A 24,678-nucleotide genomic window follows, 5' to 3' on the forward strand; every position below is an offset into this window, starting at 1 on the left:
AGACAAGGGAGAAGTGCATGGAGAAGACTGGCCAATGGACTACCATGGGGCTCAATGCTAGCCCCAATGCTGTTCAATTTATATACAAATGACCTGCCAACAACCACATCCCGTAAGTACATCTATGCTGACAACATCTGTTGTGCCACCCAAGCCCCATCATTCTGCATCCTGGACCAGATCCTTAACAAAGACATTACGAAGTTGACGAATCACTGCAGCAAATGGTGACTGAATTCCTCTAAGACTATATCCACTATATTCTACCTCCATAATGCCAGTGCCAAAAAAGAATTGCGTTTACATGAGTGGTCAGAGAGTGAAGCATGACCCAACCCAATATACTTGGGACTGACTCCAGATAGAACTCTGTCCTTTCGGGAACATCTGAAGAAAACAGCAGCAAAGGTCAAAACCAGAAACAACTTATTAACCAAACTTGCTGGATCTACATGGGCACAGTTGCCACAACACTCCAGACCTCAGCACTTGCCCTATCGTTCTCCACAGCAGAGTACTGTGTACATGTCTGATACAGGTCATCACACATGCATATTGTTGACACTCAATTAAATGCAACAATGCACATAATAACTGGAACTCTCCACTCAACAGCCTGCCCCTGGCCTCCTGTCCTCATAAACATCACTCCGCCAAACATCTACCAACTGATGAAAGCCCACAAGCTGGTTGAAAACATCCGTGATGCACCTCACTTGCCACTACACAATGATACATTCAATCCTGCTGCCTGCCTTCCATCTCGGTGCCCCATATGGAGTAATCGCCCTGAGCAGACATTCTTTGGGCCAAGGAATGAGAAACACGGGAAGTCATTAATAAGCTTCTTGTGACAAACCCCACCTGTCGAATAGCAGGCTTTGATCTACCACAGCAGGAGTGGTCCTTGCTAGTAAGGTTCAGGACAAGTCAGGGTCCATGCGCAGCCATCCTCCACCGCTGGGGCCTCAGTACAAACCTCTTATGCATTTGTGGAGAAACACTGACAGTGCTGCATGTCACCTAGGAGTGTCCCCCCTACTGACCAAGTGGCGAACTTATCACCTTAAATTCAGCTAATGAGGAGACGATCATTTGGCTGCGGGGATTCGCATTCGCTAAATAATAAGCACTGCACCAGCAGGGAAGATTGCCTCTATGTGCTAGGTGTAACTAATTTAGAAATGCATTCTTTGCAAACATGTTTAGAATTTTGCTAATCTATTACACAGAAAATATACCATTCAGGTGATGCTTCACCTAATAAACCACTGGGAAGTCTCAAACTATGGTCATCGTAAATTAACTTTTCCAGGTCCTCAACAGTAATCCAGCACCAAAGTAAAAGGTCAGATTAGAATACATACTTTATTCAAATATTGTAAAGGTTTCTGATGATCCTAGATATTTATTTGATTTCACATCATGGCATCAGAACACAAAATATCACTATCACAGACTCTTACATTGCAATAAGCTATTGATACTTTAAAGGTTTTTTTTAAAAAATGTTCCCAAGGAAAGTCAGCAGTGCAGATTTAGCAGTTGGATTAAACTAGCAATTTACAATCAGTCACTGGTGAAAATAAAAAGCATGTAAATCATGTAAATAGAAGCAATGTTTGTATTAAGCAGACAAGTTCAAACACCATCACAAACACTGTTTATGTTATATACACTAAACCTAACATGTCGATTATTTACTACCAATAGTTCACATCTAGCTGCTTTAAGCCAGTATTATGATCCAATCCCAAAAGCGTAGATTTATAAACCTGTCTGTTGCTGGAGGCTTATGATGACATAGGCACTGGAACTAAGAAAAAGATTTAAGTATAATAAATGGGGATTTTTACTGATGTTTTGGAGAACGTACTTCATGACCAACATTTTTTTTGTGAATACAGTTGTACGATCTCCTATGGCATTGATGGATACCTGCTGCTGATCCAGAGGATGCATGTAGTAATATTCATTGTCTATTTGTCTCCATGGATAGTTTATATTCAACTGTGGGTTTTAATTCATGTTAAAATTTTATACTAACCTGGCATGCAAACACCCATTTCCATGTGTGGATGGGCAAAAGTACATAACAGAATAGAACAGAATGGGTGGAGATCAGAGTTTCAGGAGAGTGCACATAAAACTAAGATTGCATAAACAAAATTGTCTATCAAATAATGTGTGCTACAAAGCACCGTGGATCAGCAATGTAATATTGGATAAGAACATAAAATAGGTAGAAGGAATAGGCCATTTGGTCCCTCAAGCCTGCACCACCAGTCAATAAGATCATGACTGATCTGATGTGGCCTTAAATCTATTTTCCTGTCTATCGTCCATAACCCTCGACTCCCTTGTCACCAGTTAATGGTGCATTCCGTAACCATTGACTGATGCATTCTCTATGGCAACGCCTCTATCAATTAGAGTCCACTTGCCAACCAATTAGCACTCTCTTCTCATACAGTATAAACTTGTTGCTTCCCCTGACATTGGTATTTATGCGATTGTCCTGATGGGTGCAAGACAAAAAGCTTCGACAAATGTCTTTTTTCCAGCAATACTCAAAGAAATTTACTAAACATGGTTTTTACTTCATAAAACCATGTTGACTCTGCTTGATCGTATTATGATTTTCTACTACCTCTTTAATAATGGATTCTAACATTTTCCCAATGACAGATGTTAGGCTAACTGGCCTACAGTTTCCTGCTTTTTGCCTCTCTCAACTCTTGAAAAGAGGTGCTACATTTGTAGTTATCCAATCTGCTGGGACCTTTCCAGAATCTAGGGAATTTTGGAGGATCACAAGCAATGCATCCCTATCTCTGTAGCCACTTTTAAGTCCCGCAATGCAGGTCATCAGGTCCAGGGAACTTGTCAGCCTTATGTCCCATTAGTATTCCCATTACTTTTTCTTCAGTGACAGTGTTTGCTTTACCCTTTCGCCTCTGATTTTCTATTATTCTTGGAATCCTTTTTGTGTCTCCTACTGTGAAGACAGATTCAAAAATACTTGTTCAAAGCCTCTGCCATTTCCTTGTTTCCCATTACTCTTTTCCTTTTTAAATACTTAAAACTTTTACTGTCTGTTTTTATACTTCTTGCTAGTTTTCTTTCGTATTCCAATTCTTCCACCTTTCTTTTCGTTAGCCTTTGCTAGTTTCTAAAATTTTCACAACCTTCTGCCCTACCACTAATCTTCACAGCATTGTATGCCTTTTCTTTCGATTTGATACCATCCTTCTTTAGTTAACAATGAATGCTGTATCCTTCTAATAGAGTCTTACTTCCTCAATCGAATATATCTTTTTGAGAGTTAAGAAATACCTCCTTAAATGTCTGCTACTGCATACGTTCCAGGATATATTGTTCTAAAAAACTGTCCTGAATACACTCCATGAATTCATCCTCCAGGATAATACAGAATGGATCAGCAATGTAATATTGGAAAATGCAGATTGCCAAAGTATTTTTCAAAGATTTACACTCTAAAGGTTTATCGGAATTGAGCGACTATTTCTATTCATTCCTGCACAACATCACCTTAACCAGCTCTTTTAACCAGGTGTGGAAGATTCTGCCACATATTTTCAAATGAACCAGATAGAAAAAGTATCTGAAACATTTTACATCTATTAATTTTGCAACTTCAATAGAAATTTTAAGCAATTCAGTTTGTATGGGATCATTAATGGCAGCTGACCACACAATACAAGCATTCGGTATGAGCTTGGACCCCATCATACAATTAAGAACCTTAACAGGTTTGTATTTCATTCATTGCTCTTGTTCCAATTTTGTTTTACATATTTAATTTCATGTATTCCCTCCTTTTATCAGATCTGACATTGTGTAACATCTGCAATAAGGCCAGTTAACCTGGTTTCAAGACCTCTACCAATGCATTAATTCCATATCTTCCAATTATAATTGGAAACTGATAGTAAAGGGAAATCATGAGAAGACAAACCACTCTCCACCACTCTGTGGCACAGAATGCTACAGTACCAGTGTGCCTTTCAGGCTTAATACCTTTTTAATCTACAACTCTGATCACTTCAGTCTAACAGTATAGGTGGCTGGGCTGGCTCCCTAACCACTCGCAACATCAAAACAGCTAGCCACTAGAAGGGGCAAGTGGCTTGATGCAAACTTCTCACACAATTTCTCTCCCCTACAGCCCTACAGGAAGCACCTGACCTCTACTCAGTACATCCTACACTGGCACAAATAGCACAGGAATCTTAGGAGGGAGTAGAAAGTCAAGCCCACATTCATCCACCCATTCCACAGCTACACATGCTAAGGACACGCGCATAGACACGCAATGCTCTTTTGTAACTTTGTATAATTATCTCTTCCCTTCACTCCCCGCTCCCCCTGCAACCACTATCCCACCCACTTAAATTTCATCACACTCTCCTGAAGGGACAGGCTATGTTGAAACACAGTTCCAGTGTCAGACGATCCAATATTTCACATTAGCAATCGTTGTTCATGTGTAAGCCTAGAGAGAGAGTGAATGTTACTGAACCTTAGGGAAGACCATAATTAAACCTAATCCTGCTCTCACCTGACATCCAAGAAAATACACTTTGCAAGATGATATAAAGCAGAAGCAGAATGGCCAAATCACTTTCTCCTTCCTTTAACCGGGGATACGTGATCAATTGCAGGATCACATTTGTTGCTTCAGCCGAGATCAGCTAAATCAGCATACGTCAGAAATCAAACCGAGGACCTCCTGTATGGCTTAGTACAATACTGGACAGTGTCTTCACTCACTAGGTCATAGGAGGACTCTATTCTGTTACAACAGATACAAAATCTGCAAAGCTTTTTATTTCACGCATACTCTTTTTAAATTAAAGCACAGAAGGGGGCCAATTGGCTCATTGAGTCATTGTCGATTCTGGAATAACAATTTAGCTTGTTCCCTCACCCCTTCCTCACAGCCCTCCACATTTTTTTCCCTTCAGGTGCTTATTCAATTTCCTTTAGGAAGCCAGGAGCGAATGTGCCTCCACTACTCTTTCAGGCAGTGTATTCCAGATCCTAATCACTCACTGTGTAAAGAAGTTTTACCTTATGTCATCTTTGTTCTATTGCCAATCGCTTTAATTAGGTGTCCTCTAGTTCTCTATCTTCTTGCCAAACAATTTCTCCATCTACTCTGTCTAGGCTCATGATTTTGAACACTTCTATCAAATGCAGAACTTCAAAAGGAATGACAGAAATTCAAAGTAGCAAAGAATGAAGTGATTCATTTTGGTAGGAAGAATACAGAGGCAATATAAAATAAAGAGTGCAAGAGCAAAGGGACCTGGGTGTATATGTGCATAAGTCATTGAAGGTGAAGGGCAGGTTGAGTCGTTAATAAAGCATACAGCATCCAAGGCTTTATTAATAGGGGCATAGAATATAAGAGCAAGGAGATTATGTTGAACTTGTACAAAACCTCAACTGGAGTATCGCATCCAGTTCTGGCACCACGCTTTAGGAAAGATGTGAAGGCATTAGAGAGAGTGCAGAAAAGATTCACAAAGAGTGGTTCCAGTGATGAGGAACTTCAGTTATATAGAAAGACTGGAGAAGTTGGAACTGTTTTTCTTGGAGAAGAGAAGGTTGAGGAGGGATTTGATAGAGGTATTCATTATGAGGGTTCTGGACAGGGAAAAACTGTTCCCATTGGTGGAAGGATCAAGAATGAGAGGGCACAGATTTAAGATAATTGACAAAAGAGAATTTTTTTTTATACAGCAAGTGGTTAGGAAATGGAACGCACTGCTTGAGAGTGTGGTGAAGGAAGTTTCAATCGAGGCATTCAAGAGGGAATTGGATTATCGTCCGAAAAGCAAGATTGTGCAGCTTATGGGAAGAAGGCGGGGAAGTGGCACCAAGTGAATTGCCCATTCAGACAGTTGGTGCAGACACAACAAACTGAATGGCCTCCTTCTGTGCTGTAACCATTCTGTGATTCCATGAAATCTCCTCTCAAACTTCTCAGTATTAAGGAGAACAATCCCAGCTTCTCCAATCTAAACATGTAACTCATATCCAAGGTAAAAGATGATCTGAAGTCCCTCATCCCAGGAACCATTCCCGTAAATTTTTTCTGCACCCTCTCTGAAGCTTACACATCCTTCCTAACTGTGGTGCCTCGTATTGGACATAATAGTCCAGTAAAAATGTAAGCAATGATTGTTTGATCTCCATCTTTCTCAACTGATTGTAAAATAACATAATTCACTCTCATTGTACTGAATAAACTGCCTGTACTGTACTAAGCTGTTAGCCCATAAACAAACCAATACCATCTTCTCTTCACCGTGATGCTGGCCCTATTCTAAGACGACCATTTTAACATGCTGCTGTATACACAAAACAGTGTTAATAGTGTCCGCAGCACCTCACTTTGTACAGATTAAACTGTTAGACAGTCTCTCATACTAAGTAGCATTCTGCCAAGATCATACATGCACTGCTTCACTATGGTCTCACTCACTATCTGCCGCATTCACAATGGTTTAAAGCATTTCACATACAATAGACAGCAATACATACGAAGCAATCTGTTACAGAGATCAGATCTCTTGAACCCGAATATAAAACTTTACAATGCTTTCCTGATCATCTTCAATGAATACTGTTAACACTCTCTTTCACAATCATTTCTGGTTAAATTATTTGGGACCATCCAAGATAAAAGATGATCTGATTTTTCCTGCTCTGGTATTTAGTTGGTCACTTTCTGCAACTCGAGTTAAATGCTGTGCTGCATTTCAATAAGCAAGTATATAGTGTAAACCATCAAGCAAATAGAAAAGGGAAACTCTACGAGAGACCTAGACTGAGATGAGACAGGGACAGGCTTAGACCCTAGCCAATATTGCAGAGGTGGAAGTAATCTTTCTTCATAATGCCAAGTGTGAAGATCTAATGCAAAGAGCAGTGGGTGGCAACATATTGGTGAAGAGACCTGTGCTCAACTGAAAAGTGGTATGTGAAGTAGTTATAAGTAGTTACACTTATGGTAGCCTGGTAAATAGGCGTGGCAAACAAACATTTGCCTCTGAGACCATACATGGTATAATTTCATCTGAAACATATAATTTTATCATTATCAGATTAAAACTCTGCACACAGTAATAGAGAATGGAAACAACTCATTCAATAACATGGATGCTTGTCACACTTCATACTTTGATTGAATTATTGAATGTGCTGACTACGTTTTTTTGATAACCACGTGCCGAAAGCACGTAAATCCATCATCATGTGCAACAGTCTTTAAACCAAGATACTGCAAATTCACACAGGTAGAGGTCTGTTTGGCCAATAAAGATAAACAACACTGTGCCTTAGAAAGATACTTCACTTGCCCAAGTCTAGAGAGTTGAGGTGCCAGCTGGTAACAGACCAAGGTTTGGGCATCCTCAGGTGTGTGCAGGTGTACAACTGGAGTTTATCCAGCTAAAACTGCAAATTACCAGAACAGAGCACTGGACAAAAATTTTGTCAGCTAGAATCGCTATCTCTGCCAGACCAGGATTTTCAGAACAGACAGGGAAGAATCCTTCAGGTCATCATCAAAATATGTCCCACTATAAACTTGGATCCAATATCACAAAGTACTACAATTGATTCCCTGGCAGTGCCTGGGTCATCAACGATACCATAGCAATGAAAGAATTGATTTTCTTGATTTCTAAAATTCACTAACCTTCGTATAATATATAATAGAAGCTGGCCACCTGGGTTATTTCAGGCAGTAAAACAATTTTAGAATTCAACCGAAGAACAAACCACAATATCTAAGCACACAGAATTGCTGACATCATCTGCACTCTTCAATTGTGCTATACATAAGCAGTGATAACAGCATCCCTAAATACTCATTTCAAAGTTCCTGCTGAATTACTAAGGTATGTTCCTCTCTATAATTATACAGATACAGGGTTTCCTTTAGTGGAAGCCACTAGTGTCTGCAGTCAAAACCTTGCTTTTTTTTATTCTGCTACTGAAATATGTATATTGTCATTTAAAGTCCCCAGGTCAGACTTAAATTACTTTCAAATATCTGAAGTGGTAGAGAATAATATAATGCATTCAGTAACAACTTGCATTCAACATAAAGACAACTCACAGAGGTAAAAAAAATTGGGCGCGGTGCCAGGGAGAAAGAGGTTATGAGGGTGGCCATAAGCTTGATCAAAGAGGTGGATTTTGGACCTTTCTAATGGAGCAGAGTGAGGTAGGTGGGCTTAGGGAGAAAATTCCAGAGCTCAGGATCAGGGCAGCTTTAACAAACACCATTGTTGAGATGGAAGGAGATGACATAGAAAAAGCCAGAGTCATCATGGCTTGCTTGTCCCAACAACCACACCCCACTTCTCCCCACCGCCGCCCTAAACCAGCTTATATTTCACCCCTCTCCTATTTTTACTTAGTTCTGTTGAAGGGTCATGAGGACTTGAAACGTCAACTGTACTACTGTACTCTTCTCCGCCGATGCTGCCAGACCTGCTGAGTTTTTCCAGGTATTTTTTATTTTTTGTTTTGGATTTCCAGCATCCGCAGTTTTTTGTTTTTATCTCTGTGTTTAATTGACTGCCACATCTCTTCAAGAAATGCCCTCCTTGAAGAAATTTTGTTCTACTGTCAGGATTTTCAAATCTTTCTTTTTCCTTGTTCACCTTCATTGCTTTCTATTTCTCGCCTGGTGTTTGACAAGGTGGTTACTAAAACCCGCTTTCACAGCCATATTTCCTTTCTAAGTGACTGTCTCCGTCTCCGACTTACCCGATGTGGATTTCAACTGAAATTCCATCCCTCATGTTTCAAACCCACCCAGGATTACAGGTATCTCCGGGACATAGAACGTTCCTTGGATTGCTGTTCCCATTGCATTCTGAGATCCACACTCAGTGCTATGCACCGCCATATGAACACACTCGACCTCTCCCTCCAGCAGCACCACCACCACACCCTTTTCCAAAGCTGCACGTGTCCCCAATTCATTTTATTCTTCGTTTCATCCGCGCCTCAACAAGAAACTTTTTCTCTTTCTCTCAAGTGCTAAGGAACGCAAGCTCCAACAACTCATCGAAACCAACACCCATCCAGGACCCTCCACCCCTGCCTGTCCCTCTGTCCCCACCTCATCTTCCAATCCCAGCCCCAGCAGGGTATTCACTATACCCCCTGACTTTCCCCTCTCCAATGCTGAACGTTCAGTGCTCAGCAAAGGACTTAGTTTCATACCTTTACGCCCTCATCTCAATGAATTTCGGGCTCGGCACAATGCTGAACTCTTCTTCCGCCGTGTTCATCTCCAGGCTCACTTCTTTGGGCAGGAGTCCTCTCCCCGTTCAACGGATCCTTTTACCCACCTCCAATATTCTCCCTCCACCTGGACCCCTCCCTCTGGATTCTTACCTTCTCTTGATCTTTTCATTGAGAACTGTCGGCGTGACATTAGTCATCTCAATTTCTCTGCTCCTCTCACCCATTCTAACCTCTCTCTCTCTGAAATTACTGCACTCTGTTTTCTCAGGTCTAACCCTAACATTGTCATCAAACCCGCTGACAAGGTTGTTGTCTGGCGCACTGACCTCTACCTCACGGAGGCTGAGCATCAACTCACATACACTTCCTCCTACCTCTCCCTGGACCATGACCCCACCACTGAACATCAAGCCATTGTTTCCAGGACTGTCAGTGACCTCATCTCCTCTGGAGATCTTCCTTCCACAGCTTCCAACCTGATAGTCGCCCAACCTCGGATGGCCCGCTTCTACCTCTTACCCAAAATCCACAAACAGAACTGTCCCGGCAGACCGATCCTGTCAGCCTGTTCCTGACCCACGGAACTCATTTCTCGCTATCCTGACTCCCTTCTCTCTCCCCTTGTCCAGTCCCTTCACACCTACATCCGTGATTCCTCTGACACCCTACATCGTATCAACAATTTCCAGTTCCCTGGCCCCAACTGCCTCCTCTTCACCATGGACATCCAATCCCTCTACACCTCCATCCCCCACCGGGATGGTCTGAGGGCTCTCAGCTTTTTCCTCGAACAGAGGCCCGAACAATCCACATCCACCACTACTCTCCTCCGTCTGGCTGAACTTGTTCTCACATTGAACAATTTCTCCTTTAACTCCTCTCACTTCCTCCAAATAAAAGGTGTGGCTATGGGTACCCGCATGGGCCCCAGCTATGCCTGTCTCTTTATGGGGTATGTGGAACATTCCTTGTTCCAATCCTACTCTGGCCCCTTCCCACAACTCTTTCTCCAGTACATCGATGATTACTTTGGTGATGCTTCATGCTCCCATCGGGACCTGGAAAAATTTTAAATTTTGCTTCCAATCTCCACCCCTCCATCATTTTCACATGGTCCATCTCTGACATTTCCCTTCCCTTCCTTGACCTCTCTGTCTCAATTTCTGGTGATAGACTGTCCACCAATATCCATTACAAGCCTACCGACTCCCACAGCTACCTCAACTCCAGCTCCTCACACCCCGCTTCCTGTAAGGACTCCATCCCATTCTCTCAGTTCCCTCACCTCCGTCGCATCTGTTCTGATGATGCTACCTTCAAAAACAATTCCTCTGACATGTCCTCCTTCTTCCTTAACTGAGGTTTTCCACCCACGGTAGTTGACAGGGCCCTCAACCGTGTCCAGTCCATCTCCCGCGCATCCGCCCTCACGCCTTCTCCTCCCTCCCAGAAACATGATAGGGTCCCCCTTGTCCTCACTTATCACCCCCACCAGCCTCCACATTCAAAGGATCATTCTCTGCCATTTCCGCCAACTCCAGAATGATACCACCACCAAACACATCTTCCCTTCACCACCCCCGGCGGCATTCCGTAGGGATCGTTCCCTCCATGACACCCTGGTCCACTCCTCCATCACACCATACTCCTCAACTCCCTCATACGGCACCTCCCCATGCGAACGCAAGGTATGCAACACCTGCCCCTTCACTTCCTCTCTCCTCACCGTCAAAGGGCCCAAACACTCCTTTCAAGTGAAGCAGCATTTCACTTGCATTTCCTTCAACCTCGTCTACTGCATTCGTTGCTCCCAATGTGGTTTCCTCTACATTGGAGAGACCAAATGCAGACTGGGTGACCGCTTTGCAGAACACCTTCGGTCTGTCCGCATCACCCAGACCTCCCTGTCGCTCGCCATTTTAACACTCCACCCTGCTCTCTTGCCCACATGTCTGTCCTTGGCTTGCTGCATTGTTCCAGTGAAGCTCAACGCAAACTGGAGGAACAGCACCTCATCTTCCAACTAGGCACATTACAGCCTTCCGGACTGAATATTGAGTTCAACAATTTTAGATTTTAAACTCCCCCCTCCATCCCCACCCCCTTTCCATTTCTTCACCCTCCTTTTTGTTTTTTTCCAATAATTTATATAGATTTTTCTTTTCCCACCTATTTCCATTACTTTTAACGTATTCCACCGATCATTTATCTATACCTCTTATGCCCTTTTAGTCTTATTTCACTCCACCCCAACTAGAGCTATCTGTACCTTGCTTGTCCTGCTATCCATTCTTAATTAGCACATTATTTTAGATATCACCATCTTCAACAGCTCTTTGTTCTTTTGTCTGTGACATATTTTGGTTATCTCCTCCTACCACTGCTTGCTTGTCCCAACAACTGCCGCCCGCCCCTTCTCTCCCCCACCACCACTTAAACCAGCTTATATTTCACCCCTCTCCTATTTTTACTTAGTTCTGTTGAAGGGTCATGAGGACTCGAAACGTCAACTGTACTCTTCTCCGCCGATGTTGTCAGACCTGCTGAGTTTTTCCAGGTATTTTTTAATTTTTGTTTTGGATTTCCAGCATCCGCAGTTTTTTGTTTTTATTTTTATATCAGAGGAACAATGCTCATCGGGGGATCAAGAGCCAGAGTTTGTTGGAGAGCTTTAAGGTTGAGGACTCGAGTAAATACAGCAAGCTGATGGACAAACAGAATTTAGTGTGGGACAGCATGCATGCTGTAAACTTGCTCAAGTTGGAGAAAGAGAGGCGAGCAATAAGAACCTTGATGTCCTGAAGTCGTGTTTCACCAAAGGCACAGGTGTGGAGGCAGACAATATTGCAGAGATGGAAGTAATCTTTCTTTATAGTGCCAAGTATGGAGATCTAAAGCTAAGCTCAGAGCTGAACAGGACCTGACAAGGTTAAAAATTGTATGGCTGAGCCCAAGACAATGGCCAGGGAAGTGAAAGAATCAGTAGCATGGGAGCAGGGTGGTGGCCAAAGACATTGGTTGCAGATTTTCTGAGGACCATTTGCACAAAACTAATACACAGTGTGTTTAACTTTTTTGAAAAAAGATATGCCATGTAACACTCTAGACCTGAGAGGCCATGAATTCCAGGCCACAGGCATGCAGTTGATTACTATTATTGATGGGAGGGTGGGGACTGACATACACTCACTATTTCTTTTCATCACCCAGGTTTAAAAAAAATGCAACACTAAGATAAAAGCAAAAAACTGCAGATGCTGGAAATCGAAAACTTTAAAAAAATGCAGTAAGATATTGGCAGTCTTTGTTTCATACTGACTTTCCTCTATAATCCATTGATATGTGTTATGAGATAACTGGGGGATACATCTCCACACTGAGAATAGTTTCCCAGCATCAACAACAACTTGCATTTACATGGCACCATTAACATAAATTGTCCCAAGGCACTTCACATTAAGCAAAATTTGACACTGAGTCACTTAAGGCAACATTAGGGCGGCTGGTCAAAAGCTTGGTCAAAGAGGTAGGTTTTAAGGAGTGTCTTAAAGGAGGAAAGAAAGTTAGAGAGGCGGAAAGCTTTAGGGTAGAAATTTTAGAGCTTAAGTCTTTGGCAGCTGAAGGCATAGCCACCAATAGTGAAGCGATTAAAATCAGGAAAGCTCAAGAGGTCAGAATTAGATTAATGCAGACAACGGTAGGTTGTGGGGCACTAGGAGAGTACAGAGGGGCAAAGGGAGGAGCAAGGAAAGAAGGATTTGAAAACAAGATGATAATTTTGAAATTGAGGTTTTGCTTAACAGGGTAGGTCAGCAAGCAGAGGAGTGATAAGTGAACGATATTTGGTGTGAATAAGGACACGGACAGAAATGTGTTTCTGGAAGGTAGAATGTGAAAGGCTGGCTAAGAGTATATTCCTCCACAACTTTGCAACCACCTGAGCAGCTGTGCTGCAATGATGAAGTCAAGAAAAAGCTCTTAACATAAAGTCAACAAAACAAGACCCTTTGCGAGCTGTCATGATCTTAAAAACTGGGATAGGATACGCAAATCATTCTTAGGCATGTAATCAGCCACCACCAAACCAACAATTGTCAGTGCATTGGATTAATTACAAAACTAGCACTTATGAGTTAATTAGGTATGCCAGCCTCCACCATACAGTTATTTATAATTCAGTAAGGTATAATGCTATCATTATTCTAATGCCTGGCACGTTTTAGTTTTATAAACATTCCACCTCACCTCTCCAAAAGCTGCAACAATATTTTGTAAAAATCATGCCAACATCAAAGGGGGTCCACCAAGGTAACAGAACACAAGCTAAATGCTTATGTTTCAAACTCTTCACTACTTGTTGAGTTTTGCTTGAAATCAAGAAATAGGGTTACAGGGAACACAACGAGAATTCAGCTTTTATTGCATGTATTCTCATTAACTGTACTATTTGCTTCAGTCTAATAAGATTGTTCACTGATTTATAAACTGTATTACTAGTTTTTACTTCATATTATGTACACCCATACTCATTATTACAGTAGTTCCAAACCACTTTTACAAAATTTATTTTGCAGGTGAGGTGGAATCCACGTACATTGACCAAAGTAAAACAAACCAAGCTTTAGAATAATGATAGCGTTATACTTTGCCGAATTATAAATAACTATATGGGTGAGACTAACATACCTAATTAACTCATAAGTGCTAGTACTGTGAGTAAGTCCAATGCACTGACGATTGTTGGTTTGGGGTAGGTTGAAGAATGATATGCATATCCTATCCTATTTAAATGCACAACAACCCACAAAAAAACGTGTTTTTTCTCCTCTGTCTCACATAGTTTGAGTCGAGATAGTAATGATAGACAAGCTACAAAAAAACTGTTTTGTGCAATTTACAATGATGTGGAACGCACTGCCTGAAATGAATGCAGATTCAATAAGTTTCAAAAGGGTATTGGACATATTATTGAAAAGGAAAGATTGACAGGGCTACAAGGAAAGAGCAGGGTAGCTCTTTCCAAGAACTGGTACAGACACGCTGGGCCAAATGCCTCCTTTTGTGCTGTATGATTCTATGATGCTATTTAACTGTTAGGAATAAATTAATATACCCAGGCATGGCATAAGTAGGGCCATGATTGACGAGTTCTAGCTGGGGCTGCTGAGACCATGGATAGCACCACTATAACAAAAACAAAAATACCTGGAAAAACTCAGCAGGTCTGGCAGCATCTGCAGAAAGGGACACAGTTAACGTTTCGAGTCCTAATGACCCTTCAACAGAACTAAGTAAAAATAGAAGAGAGGTGAAATAGAAGCTGGTTTAAGGGGAGGGTGGGACAAGCAGAGCTGGACAGAGGGCCAGTGACAGGTGGAGATAACCAAAAGATGTCACAGACAAAAGGACAAAGAGGTGTTGAAGGTGGTGATATTATCTAAGCGGATACCCTCACCTTCCTCTCCCTCCCAGAAACATGATAGGGTTCCCCTTGTTCTCACTTATCACCCCACCAGCTTCCGCATTCAAAGGATTATCCTCCACCATTTCCGCCAACTCCAGCATGATGCCAACACCAAACACATCTTCCCTTCACCACCCCCCCGGCGGCATTCCGGAGGGATCGTTCCCTCCGGGACACCCTGGTCCACTCCTCCATCACCCCCTACTCCTCAACCCTCTCCCACAGCACCTACCCATGCAAACGCAGAAGGTGCAACACCTGTCCCTTCACTTCCCCTCTCCTCACCGTCCAAGGGCCCAAACACTCCTTTCAAGTGAAGCAGCATTTCACTTGTACTTCCCTCAATTTAGTCTACTGCATTTGTTGCTCCCAATGCAGTTTCCTCTACATTGGAGAGACCAAACGCAGACTGGGTGACCACTTTGCGGAACAACTTCGGTCTGTCCGCAAGCATTACCAAGACCTCCCTGTTGCGGGCCATTTCAACACTCCACCCTGCTCTCATGCCCACATGTCCGTCCTTGGCCTGCTGCAATGTTCCAGTGAAGCTCAACGCAAACTGGAGGAACAGCACCTCATCTTCTGACTAGGCACTTTATAGCCTTCCGGACTGAATATTGAGTTCAACAATTTTAGATCATGAACTCTCTCCTCCAACCCCACCCCCTTTCCAATCTACCCCCCCCCCCTTTTTTCCAATAATTTATATAGATTTTTCTTTTCCCACCTATTTCCATTATTTTTAAATGTATTTCCATCCATTGTTTTATCTCTACCTTTTAGCCTTTTTCGATTCCTTCACCCCACTAGGGCTATCTGTACCTTGCTTGTCCTGCTTTCTACCCTTAATTAGCACATTCTTTAGATAATATCACCACCTTCAACACCTCTTTGTCCTTTTGTCTGTGACATCTTTTGGTTATCTCCACCTGTCACTGGCCCTCTATCTAGCTCTACTTGTCCCACCCTCCCCTTAAACCAGCTTATATTTCATCTCTGTTCTATTTTTACTTAGTTCTGTTGAAGGGTCACTCGGATTCGAAATGTTAACTGTGTCCCTCTCCGCAGATGTTGCCAGACCTGCTGAGTTTTTCCAGGTATTTTGGTTTTTGTCTTGGATTTCCAGCATCCGCAGTTTTTTGCTTTTATCATAGCACCTCTACCATCGTTTTCCCTTTTTCTCTGATTTCTTTGTAGATGCAGTCTCTCTTTTTCACTTTCCTCCAAGTAATTTACCTGCAGAATACTGAAAATCCCACATGCACACCACTAATTATGCTGTGCTGTGGTTATATTCCAGCGTTTACAATTCTGGGACTTTTACATTCAATATTAATTACTCTCCAATCTTTGCAGAAACGAACCTAGGTACAATGTAGTTTTTGGATTTAGAAAAGCTATCATATTTCCATCTTTCAATCAATAAAAGACATCACAATATCACACAAGATTTTAATGATGTTCAATCACAGAGCCTTGCTATTTGTCTCTGACAGTTCAACCCTACTCACCAGAAGTAACACAAAGATGCAGAAACAAATCCACTAATGGCTTACACTGAAGAATTTATTCAGAAATAGATCCTAAAGCAGCCACACACAAAAGGTCTAAATAAACTGTTCAAGCTGTTTATACAATCTCAAACGTTAATGCCGTGGAATGTAATACAAAGTGTTTATTTTTCACATCAACACTGCCTGCAGCCTTACATCCCTCCAAGATCAATTTACTGTGTCCAATCCTTATCTCATAATTATATAAAATCTCCTCCCAGACCCAACACTTTACCATTGGGTATTGTTATCTGCAGTTCTTAGCATATTTCAGAGGTCATTAAAATTATTATTCTTTGACCACCATCCCAATCCCAATCTCCATCTCTAACATTTCACCGTCTCCCCCTCCTCAGACCATCAACGTCTCTCCGATCACCTACTCACTTCCTGTTCTCATAGCTCTGCATCTCCCTTTGAACCCTCCCTTGCCCCATCCCCAATCTTCCTGGCCAAACCCCTCCCCTCCCATCCCACCTCCAATCCCCCTCTGCTCCCAGTGTCCCTACCCCCTCCAACCCCTCACTCTCCAACCTCTCCACCCCCTCACCCTGCTCCCCTCGCACTCCTCCCCCTCCATCCCTCACCCCCACCCCGCACCTCTCCATCCCTCACCCTCCACTCTCCACCCCCTCACTCTGCTCCCCTCGCCCTCCCCACCCCCTCCTCCTCTCCACCCCCACGCCCTCCTCTCCATCTCCTCCTCTCCATCCCCTCGCCCTCCTCTCCATCCCCTCGCCCTCCAACCCCCTCCTCTCCATCCCCTCGCCCTCCAACCCCCTCCTCTCCATCCCCTCGCCCTCCAACCCCCTCCTCTCCATCCCCTCGCCCTCCAACCCCCTCCTCTCCATCCCCTCGCCCTCCAACCCCCTCCTCTCCATCCCCTCGCCCTCCAACCCCCTCCTCTCCATCCCCTCGCCCTCCAACCCCCTCCTCTCCATCCCCTCGCCCACCAACCCCCTCCTCTCCATCCCCTCGCCCACCAACCCCCTCCTCTCCATCCCCTCGCCCTCCAACCCCCTCCTCTCCATCCCCTCGCCCTCCAACCCCCTCCTCTCCATCCCCTCGCCCTCCAACCCCCTCCTCTCCATCCCCTCGCCCTCCAACCCCCTCCTCTCCATCCCCTCGCCCTCCAACCCCCTCCTCTCCATCCCCTCGCCCTCCAACCCCCTCCTCTCCATCCCCTCGCCCTCCAACCCCCTCCTCTCCATCCCCTCGCCCTCCAACCCCCTCCTCTCCATCCCCTCGCCCTCCAACCCCCTCCTCTCCATCCCCTCGCCCTCCAACCCCCTCCTCTCCATCCCCTCGCCCTCCAACCCCCTCCTCTCCATCCCCTCGCCCTCCAACCCCCTCCTCTCCATCCCCTCGCCCTCCAACCCCCTCCTCTCCATCCCCTCGCCCTCCAACCCCCTCCTCTCCATCCCCTCGCCCTCCAACCCCCTCCTCTCCATCCCCTCGCCCTCCAACCCCCTCCTCTCCATCCCCTCGCCCTCCAACCCCCTCCTCTCCATCCCCTCGCCCTCCAACCCCCTCCTCTCCATCCCCTCGCCCTCCACCCACCTCTCCACCCCCTCGCCTTCCCCCTCTCCATCCCCTCGCCCTCCACCCCCCTCCTCTCCATCCCCTCGCCCTCCACCCCCCTCCTCTCCATCCCCTCCTCTCCATCCCCTCGCCCTCCACCCACCTCCTCTCCCTCCACCCACCTCCTCTCCATCCCCTCATCCTCCTCTCCATCCCCTCGCCCTCCATCCCATCTCCTCCAATCCCGCTCCCCCTCTCCCCTCAGCGTCCTAACCCTCTCAGATGCGAACTGTCCATTGTGCCATTAACCCATCCGCCTCCCTGTCCTTTCGTGCCGCTGCTCACCTCATACTGGATGTACTGTTTGCGCCATTCCGGCGTGATGTGGGCTGATAGATGTTCGGCGAATTTCATGATTGGTGTTTTCTGCACTTGGTTATTTTTTTAAAGAAACATACACACAAATTAAAAATCCCAGCAGTGAGTTGGGGGCATCCGCTGACTAACCACCCATCCCTGATGGACGCTCCAGAAGGACTGCGGCTCTCTCTCTCTCTCTCTCTGTCTCGCTGCCTTGTTTACGTCGCTCGCTTCCGTCAGGCGGAACAAGGGAACCGTCACTCACTGCCGATCATCCGCCATCTTACTGACAATACTACACAACAAGGGCGCGCGGGCCGGCGGCGGCGGGGGCGGGGGCGCGCGCACACGCCGCCGCAGAGCGCGTGCGTCACCGCTCGCGGCCAGAGCGCGCGCCTGTCCAATGACGAGGCCTCACCGCGACGCGACACCTGCCAGGTTGGCCCCGCCCCCCCGCGAGCCCCGCCTTTGGGTTTTGAGGCTCGCGCCGTATCCCCGTGCCCGCCTGCCCTCCCCTCCCCCGCCCCGCCCCGCTCCTCGCCCACCCCAGCCCCTCCCCCTGACCGGCCGTTGAGCCGAGCTGTTCGCGCGCGCGGCCGTCGCTGGCATCCCTGCGGCGATGAATAAAACTGTCCTTTTATTTTTATACATTTTTTTAAAAACATATTGGGATCGCCCGCACTGGACTGTAGATTGCTGTGCCTAGCCGCACACTCACTGCCCTTTGGCCGCCACTAGTTTCGTGCTATCCATCAAAATGAGTGGGTGAAATAGAACCAAGTGCCCCAAACTCACCTCCTTTAATTTCTTCTTCTTCCTGGCAGACTTAAGCTTTCATTTGCCAGTTGGTGATGGCATCCTTCAAGACCACGACACTGGAGTTCTATTTTTGATCTAGAAATGGATTTGGAGTTTCTCCACCATCTGGAAGGACAAGGGCAGCAGGTAGATGAGAACATCGGCACCTGGAAGCTCCCCCTCCGAGTCGCTCACCATCCTGACTTGGAAATATATCTCCGTTTCTTCACTGTCGCTGGATCAAAATCCTGGAGCTCCCTCCCTAACAGCACTGTGGGTGTACCTACACCACATGGACTGCAGCGGTTCAGGAAGGCAGCTCACCCACCACCTTCTCAAGGGCAATTAGGGATGGGCAATAAGTGCCCATGTCCTCAGAGTTACGTTTTAAGACAATCAAAAAGGACTTTTCTGGTCCCAAGAACATCCCAAAGCAGTTTGGTGCTGTGGGCTAAGGGAGGCATATTGGCCAGGACATGCATCCCCCCTCCCAACCCAAACACAACAACCCAGCTCTTCTTTGAGAACAATAGAAAATGGCTTCCTGTCTTGGTTGTGAAGCATTGTATATAGGTATTGTGCTGTTTAATATCTTGTTTTTGCTTCATTCACAAATCCATTCACAAATTATTACAGATTTGCATTTATATAGCACCCTTCATATCCTGAGGATGACAGCCACTGAATTATTAGAAGTGCAGTCATTGTAATGGGGGGAAGCATAGCATCCAATTTATACAAGAGACTTAGAAAATCTGAAAAAACTTGAAATTGGAAACAACCTTTAGATGTAGGTGGGGATTTGATTAGGAGGTATGAAACAGGGTAGGCATAAAGTATATGTACTTTGGCTGAATGTAACTTGTGATGTCTCCCAGCAATCTGTATTGGAATCTCATCTTTTCGCTACACATATCGATGATTGGAATGAAGGAATCTCAAAGTCGTACATCCAAGTTTGCTGATGACATTTTAGTAAGGAGATGGAAGCAAAAAGTTGCAAAGGGACAATGATAGATTAAGTGAGTGGGCAAAACTGTGAGGCCATCCACTTTGGACCTAAGAAAGATAGATCATTCTAAATGGTGATAACCTGGGAACTGTGGATGAGTAGAGAGACTTAGGGGTCTAAATTCAGAAAGCATTGAAAACTAGAGGTACAAAATTACCATATATTACCATACCATGTAAAAGTCAAATTTTTGAAACCTTTTTTTAGGCAAAAGGTTAAAGGGTTACTTTTACACAGGTAGCATTTTCAAGGGGCTTGTTTACTAAAACACACTGGCCCAGCACACCTAAAATGGTTCTCAAAAGAATCCGCAAGATAATGGGAGAATTGGCATCCACACCAGCCGTTTATTGTCTATCTCTCTCTCTCTGTTTATATTAAGACTCTCCCCGCCCCAACTTCCCCTCCCCTGCCAATACCTCAGGAGGGGATAAAAACAAAAAAACTGCGGATGCTGGAAATCCAAAATAAAAAAATAGCTGGAAAAACAGTTCTGTTGAAGGGTCATGAGGACTCGAAACGTCAACTGTACACTTCTCCGCCGATGCTGCCAGACCTGCTGAGTTTTTGCAGCTATTTTTTATTTTTTGTTTTCCTCAGGAGAGGAAGCAGCAGCATCACTGGACCTGCTGTTTCAATGCTGCTCAGTGGAAGGAAAGGAAAGGGCCATGTCATTAGAAAATCTCACACTGACGGCCCTAGCCCTTGATCTAGGCATTGTTGCCTGGGCATTCACTAAGTCAGCACTTGCAAGGGCATGATTGGCAAGGCCTAAGCCTCCCCTCCCCTCCGCAGGAAGTCTCAGGACATTGCTGGAGGACAAAAGTCCCAGCCATTCATTTATTTGGAAGTTGTCCCCTGCATCTTGTTTCCATGTCCACTGTTTATTCCCCTTCTCCAATCTGTCAGTTTCTCCCCCTTGAAAATTAAAATCAATCTACATTTTTCCTTCTTGACACATAGGAACTGGAGGAAATATGGTAAGTGTAACTTTTTTAATGAATAATGAATTGAGGTTTTTCATGTGATTGTTGAGATTATTCTTTGCTTCTGAAATTTTTGGGCTTTTATTCCTGAAAAACTAGGATCAACTTTTACATGAGGCTTATGAAAAAATTAGAGCTTTTTCGGCCAAAAAGCATGTGGACAACTTTTACATAAGTATATACGGTAATTTAAAAAGACGAATGGAATGTTGAGTTTTATCTCAGCAACTATATAAAGCTCCAAAACAAAAACAGACCCTTCAACAGAAGGGTCATGAGGACTCGAAACGTCAACTTTGTTCTTCTCCGCCGATGCTGCCAGACCTGCTGAGTTTTTCCAGGTTTCTGTTTTTGTTTTTTTCCAGCATCCGCAGTTTTTTGTTTTATATAAAGCTCCAGTTGGGCCACATCTGAGGATTGCAACATAACCAAAAATACTGCAGCTGCTGCTGAACATCTGAAATAGAAACAGAAAATGCTGGAAATACTCAGCAGGTCTGGCAGCATCTGTGGAGAGAGATGGTTGACATTTCAGGTCGATGGCCTTTCATCTGATGAAACATTAACTCTGTTTTCTCTCTCCACAGATGCTGCCAAACCTGCTGAGCATTTTCAGCATGTTCTGTTTTTATTTCTGAAGTACTGTGTTCAGTTCTGGGCACCACAGCTCAGGAAGGATTTATAGGCCTTGGAAGAGGTTCAGCTCAGAATCTGTTTTTAAGGGTGATTAAGGTATGGTTGTTAGCTGTGATACCAGGAGAACTGCTCTGCTTGCCTTCAACAACTTGAACAGGTGGACATTGCCTCTGTTAGATGGTATTTCTGAAAGTGCAGCACTCCCTCAGTACTGTAGTGGGCTGTCAACCAGACTTTCTGCTCAAGTCAAGTGGGACTTGAGCCCACAGTTTTCAAATGTGAAAGCAAGAGTGCTACAAAATGACAGTGGTATTTCCAGCACTTCTGTTTTTATTTAAGGTTTTCAGCAGCAGCTGCAGTATTTTGGTTATGTTACAAAATGTTCCTAAGGAATATCTGTATTTATGAATGATAAGTGGCTCAGTAGGTATTGCACAAAGTAGGACTTCACAGCTAAACCACTATCCGCATTGCGTTTTGCAGCAGGGTCACTGCATAGCATTCATAAGTGCAACTTATGGGGTAATTTTTCTTTTCCTAGTCCAAGCTTTTGTGTCCAAGCACCGCATTGATATATATACCCACGTGCATTTGAGGCTGTTTAACTCACCATTCCTGTTAATTAGCATATGTTTAAGTATGGACACAAATGGATATTGGTCAACACAAAAACAGAATTACCTGGAAAAACTCAGCAGGTCTGGCAGCATCGGCGGAGAAGAAAAGAGTTGACGTTTCGAGTCCTCATGACCCCTCGACAGAACTTCTCCTGACTTAGCATTTATCCACCACGTTCTTTATGAAAATCCTGTTGAGAAATACCAAACCACTCGCAATGGCTCCATCTATGGATGAAAAGGCTCAGCACTGGCTGAATATCAGCTGCACATGAACAGTGGCATAAAATAACTGATCAAACAATGGAAAATTGAAGTGAACTAAAGGAAAAGTGTTGATTGCCTAACTGATTCAAATATTTTATATGTTGTAACTAAATGCTAAGCTTAATTTTTGTGAGGGAAGTACATCAAATGCTTTATAAAATTATAACATTTTCTCACTATTGATGTAATAGTGTTCTGTATCTGAGTTAATGGTGGTTTTCTGAGTACCATTTAAAGGGATAGCATCCTCTTAAAGGGACTACATGGGTTGTTTCCCTGTTTTGATACATCCATGGGGAAGGGGGAGTTAAATTAGGCTGAATGGTGTCTATTTCTCTTGCGGTGATATGTGGCCATGTGTGAAAATGGAATGTTTGCTATTTTGGCAGCAGTCATGTTGTAAGGTTGTTTGGATCTCACTGTGAGATCTGGAGGCTGATATGTTTAAACATAAATCATTTATTGGTAGCCCATAAAAATATATCTATCCAAGGCACAGCCCTACATGGGTGCTGTCTCCATGCTGGCTCCTTCCAGACTCTTTTACTCACAGTGAACTACCATGTTTTTTTTTATTCATTCACGGGCTGTGGGCTTCGCCGGCCAGGCCAGCATTTATTTCCCATCCCTAATTGCCCTTGAGAAGGTGGTGGTGAACTGTCTCCTTGAACCCCTGCAGTCCATGTGGTGTAGGTACACCCACAGTGCTGTTAAGAAGGGAGTCCCAAGATTTTGACAGTGAAGGAATGGTGATATATTTCCAAGTCAGGATGGTGAGTGACTTGGAGGGAACATCATGGTGGCGGTGTTCCCATCTATCTGCTACTCTTGTGCTTCTAGGTGGCACTAGTGAGTTTGGAAGGTGCTGTAGAAGGATCCTTGGTGAATTCCCGCAGTGCATATTGTAGATGGTACACACTGCTGCATCGATGGTGGAGGAAGTGAATGTTTGTGGATGTGGTGCCAATCAAGTGGGCTGCTTTGTCCTGGATGGTGTCAAGCTTCTTGAGTGTTGTGGGAGCTGCGCTCATCCAGGCAAGTGGGGAGTATTCCATCACACTCCTGACTTGTGCCTTGTAGATGGTGGACAGGCTTTGGGGAGTCAGGAAATGAGTTACTCATCACATGATTCCTAGCCTCTGAATTGCTCTTGTAACCATAGTATTTATATAGCTAGTCCAGTTCAGTTTCTTGTCAATGGTAACCCACAGGATGTTGATGGTGGGGGATTCAGTGATGGTAATGCCATTGAACATCAAGGGGCAGTGGTTGGACTCTCTCTCACTGGAGATGGTCATTGCCTGACAATTATGTAGCACGAATGTTACTTGCCACTTTTCAGTCCAAGCCTGGATATTGTCCAAGTCTTTCTGCATTTGGACATGGACTGCTTCACTATCTGAGGAGTCATGAATGGTGCTGAAACTTGTGCAATCATCAGCAAATAACCACCCTTTTGACCTTATGATGGAAGGAAGGTCATTCATGAAGCAGCTGAAGATTGTTGGGCCGAGGACACTACCCTGAGGAACTCCTGCAGCGACGTCCTGGAGCCAAGATGACTGACCTCCAACAATCACGACCATCACCTTTTGTGCTAGGTATGACTCCAACCAGCGGAGAGATTTCCCCCTGATTCCCATTGACTGCGGTTTTGCTAGGGCTCCTTGATACAACACTTCACAGAATCACAGAGTGCAGAAGAGGCCCTTCAGCCCAACGAGCCTGCACTGATATGTGAGAAACACCTGACCTACCTACCTAATCCCATTTACCAGCACTTGGCCCATAGTCTTGAATGTTATGATGTGCCAAGTGCTCATCCAGGTACTTTTTAAAAGATGTAAGGCAACCCACCTCCACCACCTTCCCAGGCAATTCCATGAGCCCTAATCTTGTGCAATAACCTGCACCTTATCGAATGCTTTTGAAAATACAAATGCACTACTTCCATTGGTTCCCCCTAATCTTCTCTGCTAGTAACAATCTCAAAAAACTCTCACAGAATTATCAAACACAATATCCCTTTCATAAATCTGTGTTGACTCTATTATGATTTCTAAGTGCCTGCTATCATGTCTTTAACAATAGAATCTAGCATTTTTTCCTATTGCTGATGTCTATCTGTTGTTTTTTATTCCCTCTTTACTTCTGGAATTTTTTTGTG

At 44.3% G+C, this 24,678-nt stretch overlaps 1 protein-coding gene across 3 annotated transcripts in view; it reads right to left on the reverse strand.

Moving 5' to 3' along the window:
- LOC121289009 (xenotropic and polytropic retrovirus receptor 1 homolog) overlaps positions 1–18,483 on the reverse strand; it is a 355,844-nt gene extending 337,361 nt beyond the window's left edge. For all 3 annotated transcript variants that reach the window (XR_005945478.1, XR_005945477.1, XM_041207881.1), the window contains exon 1: positions 18,181–18,483. Coding sequence is in view for 1 of the 3 variants with exons in the window: in XM_041207881.1 (XP_041063815.1) it covers positions 18,181–18,249 (69 nt within the window). In the remaining 2 variants the exon portion in view is untranslated. The remainder of the gene's footprint in view (positions 1–18,180) is intronic.
- Positions 18,484–24,678: the final 6,195 nt, after the last annotated feature.

Source organism: Carcharodon carcharias, chromosome 16 (genome assembly GCF_017639515.1).
Source record: "Carcharodon carcharias isolate sCarCar2 chromosome 16, sCarCar2.pri, whole genome shotgun sequence".
NCBI classification, from domain to species: domain Eukaryota; kingdom Metazoa; phylum Chordata; class Chondrichthyes; order Lamniformes; family Lamnidae; genus Carcharodon; species Carcharodon carcharias.